The sequence below is a fragment of the Mytilus californianus genome, unplaced genomic scaffold, assembly GCF_021869535.1.
Source record: "Mytilus californianus isolate M0D057914Y unplaced genomic scaffold, xbMytCali1.0.p SCAF_15, whole genome shotgun sequence".
Classification (NCBI taxonomy): Eukaryota; Metazoa; Mollusca; class Bivalvia; order Mytilida; family Mytilidae; genus Mytilus; species Mytilus californianus.
The window spans coordinates 9,060,974-9,080,980 of NW_026262637.1; the positions used below are offsets into that span (position 1 = coordinate 9,060,974).

The following is a 20,007-nucleotide window of genomic DNA, read 5'->3' on the forward strand; positions in this document are numbered from 1 at the left end:
CTCGTAAAAAAGGGGGAGGACAGGGTACATCATCATGACCCCATGTACATTTGTAAATAAGATGTGGTATGAGTGCAAATGAGACCACCCTCCATCCAATATTTTTGTATTGATAATTGCTATCGGATTAACGTATTTAAGAACCTACATTGTATACATAATTATTATAACAAGACTGGACACACTTAAATGTCTTCCCTGTTTTAGTGTTTATAATTGAAGTTATTTGAAAGTGAACATTTTTTTTTACAACAAGCAATACATTAAATTATCAATTCAATGATCAATGAACATGATGTCAAGGTGAGATAAATCTTTTCAGACAGACATGGAGGCCGTATAAATTCATCCCATGATATACCAAATTAAGTTAACTATCGCTTAAAGTATCTCGGAAGTAAACATCATCAAGAAATAAGTGATATAATTTCAAATGAGACAACCCTCCACAATAGGCCAAATTACACAGAAATTAACAGAACTATAGGTCCCCGTCCGGCCTTCAACAATGAATAAAGCCCAATCCGTATCATATATTCAAGTAAACTATAAAAGGCCCCGAAATGACAAATGTTAAAAAATTCAAACGAGAAAAACCAATGGCCTTATTTATGTAAAAATAATGAACGAAAAATAAATATGTTTCACAACAACATACGACAACCACTATTTTGTAACAGTATAAAATAAGAACAAACTATAAAATTCATTTGAAAAGGGCTTTACACATCTGATGGATACAAATAGAAATACATCTAACAAATACACAGAGTGGAAGTGGCAATGTACATACAAATCCCCATAACACCGAAAAAGACACTCAATACAGAGCTGAGAGTAACGCAGTTGCTTACTAAGCATACTTTTTTTACGTTTTATTTTCACTCTAACATTCAGAATACTTTCATTATGATCTCTTTTAAGTTTGAATGAAAAAGGTAGGACCAGGTATCAGTAATGAAAAGGAATTCCTGTTTTTGATCATTTTAATCTGTCTTGATCCATTATTCATGAATATTTTGGCTTCCCCTTGTATTAATGTAGCAGAAATGTATTTCTGTGTTGAAATAATTTGGTTACAGCAGTAAAAATACTTACCAAAATATAAATATTAAATTAACTCTTATAATAATAATATTATGGCAGAAAGGGCCTATTTCACTGAGACTGAGTTCTGAAAAGTGATAAAATGTGTTTCTCTAATTTTTTGGCACATGTCTTTAGGATCAAAATATAACTCGTAAATTACTATCGGCCCCGCTTCGTCAGAAATATCGACACATCGAAGTGGCACATTTGCGTATTACAGCATATTAAGTGGCACAAATTTGACATATCATAGTCCAAGTTATGTTACATAACATAATTTAAATTCAGCATAGCTTCCCGAGAAGTTAAGAAAGAAAATTACGATTTTAATTTCCTGTGACCAATTTTGGTCAAAACCTAGACTTTGAAGGCACATTTTGAGAGAAAAAATTAGTTTAATCCATATTTGAGTGGATAAATATATTTCTTATATACTCAAGAATGTTCACTTAAAAGCAAATTAGTTTTAATTCATTCAAAAAACTACAAATTCCAAAAAACGGGCTTCACTTTTTTTGGTAAAAAAATGCCCATATATGGTAATCACATGACTTCCATTGTTGCTTTAAAAAATTGGGTCAAACCGGGGTCAGCTTTCCGACTGTAACACAATTGTGACTTACATTGCGTGTTATAGAATATACATTTTCATCCTGTCTTGAGCAAATTTATTTATATTTTAAGTTCTTACTTGGCCCAGTGAAAATCCTCCTGCCCCTTTTGATATTCGCCAAAACATGTTCATATTCATACAAAAAAACACATTATTATGTTATTCCTTAACGAATTAATCTAAACTCTTGCATGTGTAAATCAGTTGCATAACAAAAATGTAACAGTTGTATTGTTATAATTTGTTTTAAGCTAGGTTCACACTGCCGATCGAATCAACTCGATCAACCCAGATCAAGACATATTGAGCGATCGGGAGACTGGTCTAATTCAATCGACAAGAATGTTCGGGGTAGTCTACCTTGCTCGTCATCGATCTGCCTTTCTACCCGAGAATTTTTGTTATCTCATAAACATTCGAGTAAGGATTGAGAAGCCAGTCACTCGAGAAGCGGTCGAATTGATCGGGAAAGGATCATGTAGGGATTGAGTTTGGTCGGAATACACATATTTTACCGATCAGTACTCGATCATCGCAACCTTTCCTCGACTGATACCCGATCATTTTCCGATCAACGCCACCCTGTCTGATCTGTGGTCCAAATTAACTCGACCAATGCCCGTGCGCTTCCATATAATTGCGACTTCTATTACTTTTTTTTTTCCCAACAGAGATAAACACTCCTGACAGAATAAAAGTTTTCCTGGATGATATAAGAAGGTCACCTGGGACTCTATTCATTAGGCCAAATGACTTTTTAACAGCAACAGGGCTAGTTCAGGTATAAAGTCCTAAAAATCTTCAAAGTTTAGAAAATCCATTTCTTATACTTTGTGATAGTACTGAGTTTATTAGGGAAAAAATGAAGCTATCGGGAAAACGCAAATATAAAGTGAAAATCATTTATCGGTTTACTCCCATGTGAAATGATGTGAAGATTTATTTGATTTATTTCTAAGAGAGAGGGGGGGGGCTAATTTAAGTAGTCCCAACTAAGCTAAAGGAGGTAATTGACAAATTTCTTTCATAAACACTTTAACACATGGCATAAAGTTGAGCTTATAACCATTGTAGACTTTAAGAAAGAAATTATGATCGATGGCATTCTTGCTTTACAATCACTTTTTTATTTCATTGTTTTGTTTGGTTTTTTTTTACGTACTGGCATATTTGTGATTACCTTTCCATCGGTCATTTGATTTACTTAACTTAAATGTTTATTGAAAGTGACTAGAGTAACATGATTTAGTATGATTTTTAGAACCAAGATATAAGACAAGATGAAGAAAAAGAAGAAGAAGAAGTAGAAAGATTGCAGAAAGAGCAGAATGAAATAATAGAGGTAAATGAATGTATAGTGTAGCAAATAATAGTAAGATATATCTGAAAAATAAAATGTGGTCACCAGAAAAAACTAAGCTGTGATATTTTATTCGTGCAATAAATTGATACGGGTCAACCTATGTTCTTGAGAACTTTACGCAACCAATGCTTTACAAATTTCAAACGATCAATGTTGTTACTGATGACAAAATGGAAAAATGGAAACCAGGATTCTAACGATCTTATTTATTTATTTATTAATAATTAAATTACATGTATGTTTCAGAAGAATCCGTTATAATGATTGGATATCAACGCTTGTGCGCCATACTTAAATTAACCTTCATATCATAATGAAGTGTAACATTCATGATCAAAGTGCATGGGTTAATTTAAGAAATAGATGATAGAAATCGATTTTTCATGACCCTAGCATAAAAATGTAATTATACGATATGAATGATCCTTTTAGTAATCTTAAAGGGTTATAAAAGTGTTGATCGTGCGCACATTTCCATACCAGGAAAGTCGCCTCCCAAAACATCAATATAATAATAACATTTCTTGAATGAAGCGCTTCCGCGTTTCTTACAAACATGTGCTTCAGTCAACACTTTTACACCTCAATAAAATAATTTCATATATCAACAGAACAATACGGAAGCGTATTAGCGCCACACATTTTTTTTTTTAATTTTTCTTCCTATCTTTGCGTTATAACGCAAACCTTTGCGTTAAAACGCAAACCTATGCGTTATTGAACAAAGTAGATATTTTACTGTTATAGTTAATTCACAATGAATAAAATTACGATCGATCGGAACTCGCGTGCTTCATCATATGAGCATAACGAAATCAGAGATCTATATTTTAATTAGAATAGTTAATTCATTACTTCTTTTCAACGACTATGACTTTGGTTTACTAAAACTGATGTACTCAAAGTCTCTCTAAGGAGTATAAAACTCTTTATAAGAACGAAACCGTACGTTACTACTACTGAATTGCATTTTGTTTTTCAAACACAACATCTTTCTATTTCTTTTTTTTTTTTTGCGTTCTAGCATACTTTTTCAAAACTTTTCCACCGGCCATTTAATTATTTTTCTTCGGACTCCGAAGTTTATTAATAATGACTAGTGTAGCATAATGTTATTGTGTGATTATTAGGACCAAGATAAAAGAGAAGAAGAAGAAAGATTGGAGAAAGAGCAGAATGAAATAGAACTTGGAGAGGTAAATGAATGTATAGTACAATTAAAATATATCGGAAACTTTGAAGTTTTTATAAATACTAAGGATTTTTCTTCTCCAAGGAATAAATCGATTACCGTAGATTTATTTTGCAAAACCTTTGTTTCGATGTTTTCGGTCTTCAATGCGTTTCAACTTCGTACTTTTTTGTTGCCCTTTTTAACATTTTTATACGACCGCAAAAATTTTTGCGGTCGTATATTGGTATGACGTTGGCGTCGTCGTCGTCGTCGTCGTTGTCGTTGTCGTCGTCGTCCGGCGTCGTCCTGCGTCGTCCGAAGACACATTGGTTTTCGCACTCTAACTTTAGTTTAAGTGAATGGATCTCTATGAAATTTTACCATAAGGTTCAATACCACAAAAGGAAGGTTGGGATTGATTTTGGGGGTTATGGTACCAACAGTTAAGGAATTAGGGGCCAAAAAGGGGCCAAAAATAAGCATTTTTGTAACTTCCAGACATAACTTGTGTGTTAGTGTATGGATCTCTCTGACATTGTACCACAAGGTTCCATATCACAAAGGAAATGCTGGGATTGATTTTGGGGGTAATTGCCTCAAAATATTGGGAATTAGGGGCAAAAAAAGGGGCAAAAAACAAGCATTTTTCTAGTTTCATGACAATAACTTGTGTGAAAGTGTATGGATCTTTCTGAAATTGTACTACAAGGTTTCATATCACACAGGGAAAGCTGGAATTGAGTTTGGGGGTAATTGCCCTAAACGTTTAGGAATAAGGGGCCAAAAAGGGGCCAAAAATAAGCATTTTTCTAGTTTCCAGACAATAACTTGTGTTCAAGTGTATGGATCTCTCTGAAATTGTACCACAAGGTTCCATATCACACAGGGAATGCTGGGATTGATTTTGGGGGTAATTGTCTCAAAATTTTAGGAATTGGGGGCCAAAAAAGGGGCAAAAAACAAGCATTTTTCTAGTTTCATGACAATAACTTGTGTGTAAGTGTTTGGATATTTCTGAAATTGTACTACAAGGTTCCATATCACAAAGGGAAAGCTGGAATTGAGTTTGGGGGTAATTGCCAGAAACGTTTAGGAATTGGGGGCCAAAAAGGGGCCAAAAAACTCATTTTTCTAGTTTCCAGACAATAACTTGTGTTCAAGTGTATGGATCTCTCTGAAATTGTACTGCAAGGTACCATACCACAAAGGGAAGGCTGGGATTGAGTTTGGGGGTGATGAATCATAAGGGGATTCAAAAATTTTGGGTTTTTTTTTTTTTTTTTTTTCCTTTTTTTCCTTTTTTTTTCCTTTTTTTTTTCTTTTAAAATTTTCCATTTTAAGTTGGTTATTTCTGATTTATATTTAAAAGCAAATAATAATGATATGGTAGGAGATACACACCAAACAGATGTGTAAATTATTATATAATAAGTATTGTGCAATAGCAAGAAATTTTCAATTCCACAGTATTGCACAATAGCAAGAAATCTTCAATTGCACAGTATTGCGCAATAGCAAGAAATCTTCAAGTGCACAGTATTGCGCAATAGCAAGAAATATCCAATAGCACAATATTGCGCAATAGCAAGAAATTGTCAATTGTACAGTATTGCGCAATAGCAAGAAATATTCAATTGCACAGTATTGTGCAAAAGAAGATACTTCGTATAAATTGCTTATTTCTTGATCAATTTCAATGGGGTTTTATTCTTGAATTCTTGGGGTTCTTTAATATGCTGAATCTAACCGTGTATTAAGTTTTTGGATTTTGGGCCCTGTTTTTAAATTGGTCCACATTGAGGTCCAAAGGGTCCAAAATTTAACTTTGTTTGATTTCATCAAAAATTGAATTATTGGGGTTCTTTGATATGCCGAATCTAACCGTGTATTTAGATTCTTAAATTTTGGTTCCGTTTTCAAATTGGTCTACATTAAGGTCCAAAGGGTCCAAAATTAAACTTAGTTTGATTTTAACAAAAATTGAATTTTTAGGGTTCTTTGATATGCTGAATCTAAACATGTATTTAGATTTTTGATTATGGGCCCAGTTTTCAAGTTGGTTCAAATCGGGGTCCAAAATTAAACTCAGTTGTTTGATTTCAACAAAAATTAAATATATGGGGTTCTTTGATATGCTGAATCTAACCATGTATTTAGATTTTTGATTTTTGGGCCCCGTTATCAACTTTGTCCACATTGAGGTCAAAAGGGTCTAAAATAAAAATTTGTTTGATTTGATCAAAAATTGAATTCTTGGGGTTCTTTGATATGCTGAATCTAACCATGTATTTAGATTTTGGATATTGGACCATAATAGGTGAATGTCCAATTTAAAATTTTTAAGTTCTTAGACCACATTCATTCTGTGTCAGAAACCTATGCTGTGTCAAATATTTAATCACAATCCAAATTCAGAGCTGTATCAAGCTTGAATGTTGTGTCCATACTTGCCCCAACTGTTCAGGGTTCGACCTCTGTGGTCGTATCAAGCTGCGCCCTGCGGAGCATTTTATTTATTCGAGCGTCAATGACGAGTCTTTTGTAGACGAAATGCGCGCCTGGCGTACAATATTTCAATCCTGGTATCTATACATTTTCATATACCTACAAAGGGTACATATCATTTTTATACTAATTGGTTCTTTTAAGAATATATTCAGGCATTCATAAAACTTTCTTCAGAACTAGGTTTTTCCTATAGAATATATTTGGATGGATTACAGTGACTCCATAAAATCTGAGATGTTTTAAAAGACCAAAATAATTGTCAGTATATAAAAGCTAGGTTCAAATGGAGCTGGTGTGTTACTTTCAAAAACAAAGTACGAAACAGTATTATAAGTTGCATGCTACAGAGTTACACTTCACATGGAAATTCGACTTTCAATTTCTCTACATACAACATCTGCCATGAGTACAAGGATGGTAGGATCAATATTGAATATATATGAATAATTGAAGCCATCAAGGAAACAAAAAATGAATATATACAGATGAAATAAATACATCCATATTATTTTAGCAAACTGAGTGCTTAAATTCATATTAAGATTGGTCTATGCAATTTGCTTTAGACATTCGGTTTGCCGAAACTAATAACTGCAATAATATAAGGACTTTGCATGTACATGTATATTAAACTAGAAGAATAACTAATGTACACTTCTGAGTAATAAATATTTCAAGTCTAAAGCCACACAAATTTAGCCTTTTTTTTGGTGCCCAGTGAGCAGTCTCTGGTTCACGTATTGCTTTTCTTTTTTCTTGAACATTTTAAAGATAGAGAAAAAGTCTGAATTGAAAAAAAGGCAGGATTCAATGTCTACCAATCATTTTTGTTTCACTGAACAACAGGAGTGATTTTTTGCTGAAGTTATAGCGCATTAAAGAAAAATTATTTTTCCAGGAAGGTTTACCCGTTATTGATATTCCTACGAGACGAAGAAGAAGGGCAGCAGAAGTAGCAATCAGCAATATTCATGGATGGTGTGGTAATAGAGTAAGTCTCTGGTTAATTTTGTCAGTTTCTCAAAAAACATTGCTCATTTGCATTGTAAAGCTATATCTATATGCAATACAATTTTCAGTTTTTAGATATATATATGTTTTTATAAATGTGCCTAGAAGATCATCCAAACAATGCTACAGTAGCTATAATTCTTTATTTCCTCACAGACCTGGGGTTGAACCTTTACCTTTCCTTCTCATTACTTTAGCATAACGCCTAGCATTCCGCAACTGCCTTATCACCCCCTCTAACGTCAGATTATCAAAACCAGCTCTAGTTTCTGTTGGTTTACTAGCTCGTATGTATTGACCATGCAAGGGATTAGAAATGAGAGGACAAATTCTCAGTTTGGAAGGAATTAAAGTTAGTAATCAGATGTACTCTAATATTGTACAGTTGATCTTCTAGGTCCATTTATAAATTTCAGGAGTATGGAATTTCTAGCTGATCATTTAATTTGAAGTCCCATGGACAAAGAATAATTGGCAGTTGTCACTAAACAAAGGGAAGACATTATATTCATTTATATAAAAATTTATAAAAACGACCATCAAGCAAATTTAATACTTATCGAGTCGTCTATTATTTCTGATACACACAGAGGAAAACAATTTAAATGTTGATATTGGTACACATGCAACAAATACGAATTCAGTAAAATTGAGGAAACAATTTACCTGGAACTAAATTTGTGATTGATGCGATCAAAATTTTTAATGAACTTTCAAATGGATAAAAAATCGCTTTCTAAAATTATTCTGATTTTTAAAAGATATTATGTTCGTATGAAAATCTTGTGATATTGATAGGCTGTAAAAACTGCATTTATTTCTTGAACAGGCTACTGGAAATACAGTTATTCAAGAAAACACACGTTCTTCGACTAGACCATTGATAAGTGTAAGTAGTAAATAACTATAAGTAGTAGGAACGTTTTTAATTATAAAATTCTTTAGGGTCATTTGTAGATAATATAACAATTTATACCAGTAGATATTGGAATTCTGTTTTGTACTTAATATCAATAAAAAAGAATAAGAATTCCAATTTTCACTAGATGATATTAGAATTACAGTTTGTACTGCAAGCTATATATAATTTATGCACATATTTGTTTTGTAGGGAAATGTTGTCGATAATCAAGGTTTGACATTAACACAGATCCGATCTTTGCAAGATGAAGAATACCTTGCTAGTCTAAATGCTGACAGAAAGAAGGTATCAATCTGGATATTTTTTTTAATATTTTTAGTTCTATGTAGTTTTAAAGAAAAAAAGATTTCGCAGTCATTTCCAGATATATACAAATGTTTTTTTACAATAAGTCTCCCATTCTTATTTACAGTTTTGTTATGTCGGAGCCTTTTATAAGAATATGTGGTGTGATACCCACGAGACAACTAACCATTAGAGACCAAATGACATAGATTGAATTAACTGTAGGTTAATTAACTACCGTCAGACCTTCAACAATTAGCAAAACGTTGCACTGAATGATATATGTTTTAACAGCACATATAGCAGATAGTTTAACATAATTTAGCTTTATTAGTTAATTATAAATATATATCATTACTTTGTTATAGCCATTATGACATTAGTAACTTAAACTGTTGTACTCAAAGTGTATTCAAAGATTGCAAAACTTTTATGTCAGTCATAATATGATTGTTTCTTCAAAGTTTAATGGTAATGGCTTGTTTAATTTATTGATACTGTGTGATTGTTAGGACCAAGAAAAAAGAGAAGAAGAAGAAAGGTTGGCGAAAGAGCAGAATGAAATGATAGAACTTGAAGAGGTACATTAACGAATAGTACAATTAAGAAGATATATCTGAAATATAAAATGCAATTACCAGAAAGAAATAGGCTCTGATGTTTTATTGAAATCTAAAATCAAAAATAAACTTTTTATGGAAATGCAGTTATTTACACGTTTTATGATCCATACAAGATTGTACTTTTATCTGCTTCCACAATTTTTGATACATTAATCAAAATGTGAATTAATTAATTCCATAATCGATATGGATTGCAACTACGAGTTTTAGTATTTTCGAATTTGAATTTTAAATTTTGAATTTTGAATAAATAACAAGAAATCTACATTCAAGTACGTTCAATAAAGTTGAGAAAATATTTTGAAAAAAGAAAAGTAAGCAAGATAAAAATATCAAAACTCTCCATTGAACTCCGTCTCTATATACAGTTTAAAACTTGGATTCCTCATGCATTATTACCCAATGGGTACATATTTTGTGAATTTCTTCCATTGTTAATCGAAAAAAATAATAGTTGTAGAACGATTCAATATTCAATGCATTTTGATCCTTTTTGGGTACTATTCCACTTTCCAATCTGAAATGTAGAGATGAATTTAAACAATATTCGTGCTAGAATACCTTCTTATCATATTTCAGGTCTCTCAGTCCTGGTAGACAATTTGGATATTCATGTAAATATATGCATCCAATTTGCAAATAAGTAATTCGAATTTTGCCAAAATCAAATTATTTTATCCTCTTGTACAGATAATAAAAAGAAGAAAAAGAGATCTCCCTGTAGAACCAGAGACAGGGTTTATATTGAAATTAAGGACAGGTGAAAGAAGAAGATTTAGGCAAACAGATTCAGTTCAGGTATTAAAACCGATATGGAATTTTACATTTGTGCTGTCTGTCAAAGTACGGATTTCAGCATACTTCTCTTATATATAGACACAAGAACGATATAATATATGTCTGTTGATGTAAGCTTATAAAATATTTAGCGGATGAATTCAGCATCTCACTTAGGACGGCGTGCACAAAGTTGAAGGCAACTGTAAAATGCGCTTTTAAAAGTAGTTTCATACAACCGTGTTTAAAATATATTTTAAATATGAAGCTTTTTATGATAAAATGATGAATGCTAGCCATTAAAATCCACATTACTAATAAAGTTATCAAAATTAAATCTATAAAGTATGAAACGAACATAGAGAAAACGGCAAAATTATGTGAAACTTGTAACATAAAATAAGCATAAAATAGAGTTTTTGACCTGAAATTTATACAAATTCAACATATTTTCCCGCATTTTCGTATAATAGAATTTTTCGGATTCGGACTATGACGTCATACGAAATTCACCGCAAAAAAATTAAAAAACGGCCAACGGATGAGTTTGAAATGTAGTTCGTTATGTGTAAGAAGTAGCAATTTGGAAGGATTAATATTCGAAAATGGAAGAATCGGTAAGAAAAAATATTTAATTGCTTTTTTTTTTATTTCAAAATAACTTGATATTCCAAATGTGCATAACAAGAGGTTTTGAAAAAATCTGCAAAACATGAATGATTCGATAGTCCAGGTTGAACACCTGAATTTTTTAATGTCCAGCTATTATGTTACAATTTAAAGAAATGACGTTTTAACGCTATTTTCTGAATAGGGTCCACGACATAGTCGCTTATTATTTCCATTACACTGCTCTTAGCATATATTTATTTATATTTCCAGAATGTGCATATGCTGCACTTTGTTGTTAAAAAAAAAGAAATATGTTGAACCTTTATGTTTAAAGCTATGTGATAAACTAAGTGTCCAGTGTTTTTGTTACGCATTTGTTTTCTGGGAAAAAATGCCGACGTCGTAAATGATTGAAGTAATTTGAAGACGTTACGTTTGTGGACTCAGCTTTGTGCACGCCGTCAAGACGATGCATCTAGTACTTTAGTATGGAAGATGACTTTTGACTTTGATTTTAACCTTCTAGGTCAACTGATTGCTTTTTAAATGTCCGCCCCAAATTTATATATATAAACTTGTTTGTAATAACAAACCCTTCCTCTAGTATAATTAATCTTTAAATTCTTAAAAATGGTTTACATCCCAACCTGAAGACCATATATATTTGTCACCCGCGTTGCGGGGACATGGAAATACCGGCCGTCCGTCCGTATGTGCGTCCACTCGGTATTGTAAGCGCTCTCAGGTATACAGTTTTTGCCAGATTTTATATTGTGGGTTCATATCAGCAATATCTTGGACTAGTTCGAAAATCAGTGCAACATTAGGTATATGTAAAATTGCATCGTTAGCGCTCTCATGTGTACAAACCTTGCCAGACTTACATGAAACTTATATCGTAGGTTTGTATTAGCAATGTCTTGGACGAGTTCGAAAATCAGTGCCGAACAATAATTTTTAAAAGAGTTTTGACCCTTGGAAATTTTGATTATATGGAAAATTTCATTAATTGCGCTCTCATGTGTACAATTCTTGCCAGAATTTTATGAAACTTATATCATAGGTTTATATCAGCAATGTCACAGTCAATGTCGAAAATAAGTGCTGATCAAATAATTTTAAAAGAGTTATGCTCCTTGAAAAAAATAATTATAACGGAAATTTTTTTCTCCATTTGCTCTGAATCCTTCATTTCTTTAAGATATTTATAAATTGTCTTAAAGAACAAAATAAAAGTACGTTTTTAGTTGTTGCCCTTGGATAGATACAATATATGCAAAGTGGGGGACAATTTTCCTTTTATATCAGTTGCCTTGTTAAGACTTTTCTAATTTCTCATTTACTATTCAGGACAAGCCCTCCCCGCTTTTATCAATAGACTGATAATTGGAGGTCGACATCTTTAGCATTTGTGTAACACATCGATGTTCAAAAAATTATATTGGAAAAATTAATTTAGAAAAATGTTGATAATATCCTATTGGTGAATATTCCTTTATGTTTTCCTATCTGTAACGTGTTTGGATCTAATAGAAATTTCTTATTGTAGATACTGATCGAATTTGTGGGATCTCAGCCCTTTTCAACTAAGGGATATGAAATTATTGTTGTGGGCACAGAGAAAAAAATCAGTTCCTGGACTAGTAGTGGAAATCTTGCAGACTTTGGGATACGTCATTCTGCAGTTGTTGAGGTTATGTGGAATGTTGACGAGCCAACAACTACCATACCAATTATAAGGTTTTAAACTTATATAACTGTGAAATATCATATTTATGAAGCATTTCCAGCAGCCTCTATTCAAAATGGCATGTATGGAAAGTTTTACATTTAAAGTAAACCCTTTTGGAATTGCATACAAAAATATGACACGAATCAAAAACCACTAGCAAAACATAAATGATGAGTTCGTAGTTTAGAAACATAACGTTAAAACAAGGATCACCCTAAAAAAAAACAATGGAGTCTTTGATGCCTTTATTACATTTAAATGGGTATTAAATGATGATGTATTTTTACATAAAGTGTATAATAAAACATTTTATGGCTGGTGGCTCTTTTGTGAATGACCATTACAAGACTCGCTTAACTTTTGGATTCTGGAAGAAACACTTCATACCTAAAGTTGTTCTAGTTCTTTAAAAATCTGGAAACAAAAGTGTATGTCAGCCAATTAAGGTAGGATTGTAATCTAGGCTAGCATGTCTCAAATATAAAATGTGTGGTAGTGTATGGGTTATATTATTTTAGGACATATGAAGATTTAATTACCAGCACCTACACAGATAATTTTGATGTTGATGACGATCAGGATCAAGACCAAGATCAAGATACTGCTGGGAGGTATTTTGTCCTATATACTTATGTATTTCATCACAAGAAAATTGTACACTCTTTCAGTTATTAAAGATGGGAAAAGAGATACACGGATGTATAAACAGAGTCAATTAACGCTCCATGTATATATGGTCTCTGATTTTCTCACATTTGTGATAATTAAAAAATATATGAACTATTGACATTTTTTTTTATGAATCGCATTCGCCTAGAGCATCTAACTTTCTAGGAGGCGACTGTTAATAATGGAAAAGTGTGCATCAAAATATTTTTATAAATAGTGTATACAATTGAAATAAATAGATTAGATAACGCATATTCTAACTGGAATTGAAAATCGAATCTGAAACTCAAAATCTGACTCAAACTTCAGAATAAGTGTATATTGAAATGGCTTCACTATGAACATTACTTATTGAATCATTATAGTTTAGCCTCTGTCAGACAGGAAGAGGACGCACATGTAGATGTTAGGGAACTATTACAAACCTGGAAAATTAAAGAAATTGATTTGGACAATTTTCAGAAGATAGTTGTGTCTAGACAACCCAGGTCATTGTGGGAGCATTCATTACGGTGCTTCAACAGAGAAAATTTTAAATTAAACCACACGTTAAAGGTAAGTCATATAATATCATAAAGTATGGTTGAATTATTACCACTTAACAAAAGGCAAGGGACAGTCAAAAACAGTCTATTAATAATACAAAAAAAATGTTTAAAATAACGAAAATCGACAAAAAAACCATTGAAAAATGAAATAGAACACATTATCAACTAACATCCGCTTCCCATGAAAATTTAGAAACTCAAACAGAATGAAACACAAAAAAAAAAACATTGTCTAGGTAGCTTTACTTGGTACAGGTGCAATTTGCAGGAACTGTGTTGAAAAACTAAAAGACATGATAAAAAAACTAAGGACTGCCACTTGTTAAAACCTGGAAATAAAGACTGTACAAAGTTTTTAAAATAGTGTCAAAATGTGCTCACTTCTTCGGGTAGCTTTACTAGTTGGTTAGATATTGTCACTCTAACTGCCTAAAAATGAAAACGAAATGGAAGGGGGAGAAAAATATTGTCTACTATTATCTTTTTTCGAAAGACATTAAATGTAACAGTTTAGATCAGTTTAGATGCTGATGACAGCATTAATAAACCAGTTTTTGACAGTTGTAACCTGTTGTGCTCTTGATTCATTATATAAACAAGTGAAAGTTTAATGGTCAGAGTTTACGACCTATGGTACCAAACATCTGTGTCTGCATATTCACAGAGAGATATTTATGATGTTGGGGTTTGTACATAATGAGTTCTAATGAGCTTTGATTGTTTGATTTGTTGGTTTGTAACTATAAATTGTATGCACACTTGTCATTTGGACAATTAAGATAAATAAAATTTCCATTTAAAGAACTGAGAAATAAAATGCAAATTAATTTCACTGGATATTAAGTTTAAACCATGATCATTAATACTAGTTGAAAGATGTTTTATTGCTTTCTGTTTGTACATACATTATGACATAACGCTCTATTTAACTGCATATTTTTGGCGAAGAAATAGAAAAGTTTATTCAAAATCTTGTATTTATGTTTTTTTAAATCTTGGTCAACAAAGTATTTACAGGTTTTAAATTTAAACCATACATTAAAACATTTTTTTGTACGGTGCGAAAGGTATGATATAATCAGTCTTATAAAACTGTCAAATATCGATAACAGTTCAAAACATTGCCTTTGATTACAGTAAACTTAAAAACGAAATTAAACTTGACGACTACTTGCACAATCTAAAAAAATTTCATAGTCGACAACTTTTAACAAAATTCCGTGTAAGGGACCATAACTTGGAAATTGAAATGTCGATATGAAAATAATAAAAAAAAACAACATAGAGTGGGTGAAGTTTGCAAAATTTAAGATGATGAGGAACACTTTTTCCTTGCATTGTAATAAAGTTATTTTGTTAGTCTTGTATCATTTTTAATTTTAGTTTCTTGTGTATAATTTGGAGTTTAGTATGACGTCCATTATCACTGAACTAGTAAACATATTTGTTTAGGGGCCAGCTGAAGGACGCCTCCGGGTGCGGGAGTTTCTCGCTGCATTGAAGACTCATTGGTGGCCTTCGGCTGTTGTCTGCTCTATGGTCGGGTTGTTGTCTCTTTAACACATTACCCATTTCCATTCTCAATTTTATTATATATAAAAGTTATACTAGCTGTTCATTATCACGTATGATATGATTTTGACGCGCCTACATATTTAATGAATATTTAAGACTTTGAAAATAAGAACAGCACGTGTAGCAAAAACTGGAATAGAAAATATTAACAGAAATATAGTGTTTAATTATTACAAGCCAAGCAAGTGAAACACGGATCTTTTACTGCTGTTGTTGTTCAAATTTCGATTTACTTCCCGTTTTAATTTTATTTCCATATATCTGTCTGTATATATGTAATGTAAATACATCCTGTAACGTTGATAAACTGTTCTAGTTTGTTGTTGAGGGTTTCAATGGCAAATGCTCAGTATTTTGCATATTTCTAAACTAATCTCAATTTTAGGTTGAGTTCCGTAATGAATGCGGAGAAGATGAAGGTGGCTTAAGGAGAGAATATCTGGAAATTCTTCTACGACAGATGTTGAAGTCATCTTATTTTGAAGGTGAACAATATGTTACAGAATTTACTCTTTTCAAAAGAACTATTCTATTATGATTGATACTTATGAAATTGTATATTGTTATTGCACAAATTTTCGGGGCACTGATTTAAGATCTAAATGCCATTATTTTCACAATGTTTTGTGTAACATAACACTTTCAATTTTAGTGTTTTAAACGTTATGGCAGCTTATTCACAAAGCATCTGTTAACTATTTAACGCAGTTAAAAATATAACGTGTTCCATAAACGTGATAACTGGTACGCTATTTTAACACGAAATCCGTTAGTTTGCAAAAATGTTATTGATTTGTCGGGTGGTTTAATTGATTCAAAGATTGGCTTTTCAGTAAAATACAAAAAACTTGTTAATCACATTTTATCTTGCTAAATTGTTTATTTCTCATGGAAAATGCAGTTGTACGTGTTTAAATGAAAGTTTGTAGGGTTTTTGAGTCAGAACCCTTAATAATAAACACCATTTAGATCTATTTTGATAGAATTAAAATATATTAAAATCCGATTTATGTGCGTGCAGTGTCAGAGTAACAAATTTCAAATAGTTCTTTTCCTATTTTCTAATCACCTTGATATCTGCAAAAGGGGCTTTTTTTAGAACATTAATAATAACTCTAACGAAAAATCGTAGCTCCTTTATTATTATATGTATCATTTTTTCGTGTTCGAACCTCACTTCCCTTTTACGGTCAAGCGGGAAAATATAAGTCTTTTGGTTACTGTTGTCGATAGATTGCTGTTTCATTCATATATTCTTTTATCGAGTTATTTTAAAATATGTCCATTAAATAAAGGTACAGTTGTATAAGACAACTCTTTATCAAATACCAAATTACGTAAAAGGTTAGCAACTATAGAACACCGTACGGTCATTAAACAATGAGCAACACATATACAACATAGGGCAAACTATAAATTGTCCTGAAATGACAAATGTAAAACAGTTCAAACAAGAAAACCAACTAGATGTACAAAACAATAAACGAAAAATGAAATATGATATACAGCTACAAACCACAAAACTACAGGCTCCTGACATGAAACAGGCACATACAAAATGGGGGTGGGGAGTTAAACATGTTTGTGGTCGTTTTGAACCCTTTCCTAACATCAAACAGTAGTGGGACAGCACAACATAAGAACAAACTTTTACGGTATAATCAGTTGAAAGGGTGAATGTATATTTTTCATGAACCATGTGTTATGCGATCCTCCTGTTATTTGAGTTTTTCTCAATGGGTTCCCATCTCAACTTCGCATATCCCCTTTTATTGTCATACGTGATCATTGAACTCTTTTTGGTTATTTTTATCGCTAGGTTGCTGTCCCATTGATGTTTACCCCGCATCTACTTTATGGTGTTATTTTTAGAACAATTTCTACTAAATAGAGGTACATATATGTAAACGAAAAAATGCACACAGTTTTATCTGTTAATTCCGGAAATCTAGAAATTTGCATTATTCTTAATTTATTTTAAGTATTTAAATTCATCATTTGTTATATTAATTTATTGGAAAACTAGATTGAAACTGAATCTGATGTGGAAATATTAAACCAGGACGAGGCAGTTCAAAATATACTCGAATCTGCAGGTATAAATCTGAGAATTTCGGCAACATCAAAGAGTACTATATCTAAGGCTTTGATAGCTTATTTTTCGCGAGTGACTTCCAAGAAAGCCATCTTAGACCAGTTCTGGGAAGGAGCAGAACAGATTGGTCTACAAACACTGTTAAAATCAAATACAGGTAATTAAGAAACAATACATATTGGAATTAGTTTTAGTCCACACTCAACACACAGTTGTTGAGGTCTAATGTTTCTGTCAGATGCTGCTTGTGGAATGGATGAAATTTGTCAATTCATAATAAAAAAAAATGTTCCGTTGATGAATTACCTCTCCAAAGCTCAATCCAATGATTGGTCAGTTGAGAATGAACCTTGTGAACTTTACTTTACAAAAAAAGTCAACAGATGTGACTTTCAGGACAAATTTTAAAATTGAAACGAAAACTGTTATTTCATTGATCTATTGGTTTATTTAGTCCCCTACCAAATAAGTCTAGGGGACCTTAGATTTGCACTCTGTCTGTCTGTCTGTCTGTCTGTCTGTCTGTCTGTCTGTCTGTCTTTCTGTCTGTCTGTCTGTCTGTCTGTCTGTCTGTCTGTCTGTTGTCTGTCTGTCTGTCTGTCTGTCTGTCTGTCTGTCCGGCAAATAAGTTTTCGAGACCTTTTTTCATCCTGCTTGAAGATATTGATTAGATATTTGGTGTATTGCTATATCATGAAAAGTTTCAGATCAAGTTCGAGTTTTGTTCTGGTCTAATTTTGTGCAGAGTTATGGTCCTTGGACTTAGAAAATTCACTCCAATAATCAGTTTTCCGCACATTTATTGTCATACTTGAAGGTATTGATTTGAAAATAGGTACATAGTTTTACCATGACATGTTAGAGATCAACTAGGAATTTAGTTCCGGACTTGGTATTGTGTGCAGAGCTATGGCCCTTGAACTTATAAAAAATCACTTATATAACAGGGTTTTTTCGTCATTCTCGAAGATATTGAATTGATATATGTTATATAGTTTACACCAAGACAAGTTATAGATCAAGTAAGAATTTTGTTCCAAGACAATCAATTTTTAACCGGTAGGGGAATATGTATTGTCATGCAATACTCACAGAATGCTTGTTATTCATCAGATGAATGCGTGTGCATTTTGATGAAACTGAGAAATTGTAAGCAGCAAAAATATAAAATAAAAATATCTTGTTGTAGGAAATCTTGTTTCATTACTCATCTTATTTTTTTTTAAATTGTCATTTTTTACGTTTTCTCTTTTCAAGTATAACCATTTTGTGTAGTTAAGGGTGTAAATGTTTTGGAAATATTTTTTTAAATGAAAGCTGAATCAATTTTATTCTTTTTGCAGGAAATATCAGGAAAATTCTATGCAAATGCTGTGGTGTTCCGCAAGAACTAACAGGGGACATGTTCATGGATATGTGCGTTGTTAAAAGTTTTGGAGAAAGGGGGAGTAATATGCGGCAGCAATCGGAAGATGTGGCACAAAATTTTGAAAGTTTTGTGTTTGATTGTCAAGGTAATTAAAAACGTTTTTTTGTAATATTTACTTTACAGCACACCAACTGAAAACTGCAATTTCGGTGTTCATGCCAGAAGAAAGTGGTATGTTGTTAGTAGTAACAGTAGGAAAGTAGCACATAGAAAATAACCGTTGCTGAAAGACTAAGGATCAAAAGATGATCTGCTTTTAATCTGTCAACACAGAAATACATTTCATAAATTAAGGTTCTGGTTAGTTTAATCGAATTCAATAACGATTTCTTATTCTTCAATCGCTTGACGTTCAAAAATTAATGACACTTACAGTACCATTTTGCATAGCCAAAAAAGAATGCCCCTTTTCTTCATTATATTTTGCATATCCAATTTGACATGTCAATATAAATGTTAAAATTTTAAATAAGAATAAAAAAGTACTAATGCTTCGTTTTCATTTCAGAAGGTAAATGTCAGTACACCGACGGGGTCGTACATCTTTGTGATATCCTGCAATTCCTAACAGGATGCAGCAGCATTCCACCAGGTGGATTTGACAACAAATTTACAGTAAATTTCACTGATGTTAAATGCTACCCGAGCGTATCAACCTGCACCTTGGACCTGACATTGCCTATTCATTTGGTGAATTATACGAATTTTCATGACGTAATGAAAGAGGCAATTGTATCTGGACCTGGCTTTGGACTAATATAATGTACTTAACAACACAAATAACAAACCACATCTATCTATATATCGTAGTTTACAATTTCTTGTTTAAGCTACTTTGTACAATATTCTATATTTTAAGCATAATCTTAAAATTAATGCTGAGTCCACAGAGAAATTTTGATTTTAGTTGAGACAATGGAAATTTCAACCACATGAGTAAAATACAAAAATCTGAGATAAATCAATTTCAAATTGGTCACGC

The 20,007-nt window shown here is 32.2% G+C and overlaps 1 protein-coding gene across 1 annotated transcript; it reads left to right on the forward strand.

The window, feature by feature from the left end:
- Positions 1-279: 279 nt before the first annotated feature.
- LOC127725957 (myb-like protein X) lies at positions 280-19,791 on the forward strand. The gene is made up of 13 exons (XM_052233260.1): positions 280-303; positions 2,964-3,044; positions 4,196-4,261; positions 8,870-8,965; positions 9,478-9,546; positions 10,279-10,386; positions 12,527-12,717; positions 13,228-13,320; positions 13,744-13,933; positions 15,887-15,997; positions 17,564-17,753; positions 18,940-19,110; positions 19,534-19,791. The coding sequence occupies exons 1-13, from the start codon at positions 280-282 to the stop codon at positions 19,785-19,787; spliced, it is 1,644 nt and encodes a 547-aa protein (XP_052089220.1). The 3' UTR covers positions 19,788-19,791.
- Positions 19,792-20,007: the final 216 nt, after the last annotated feature.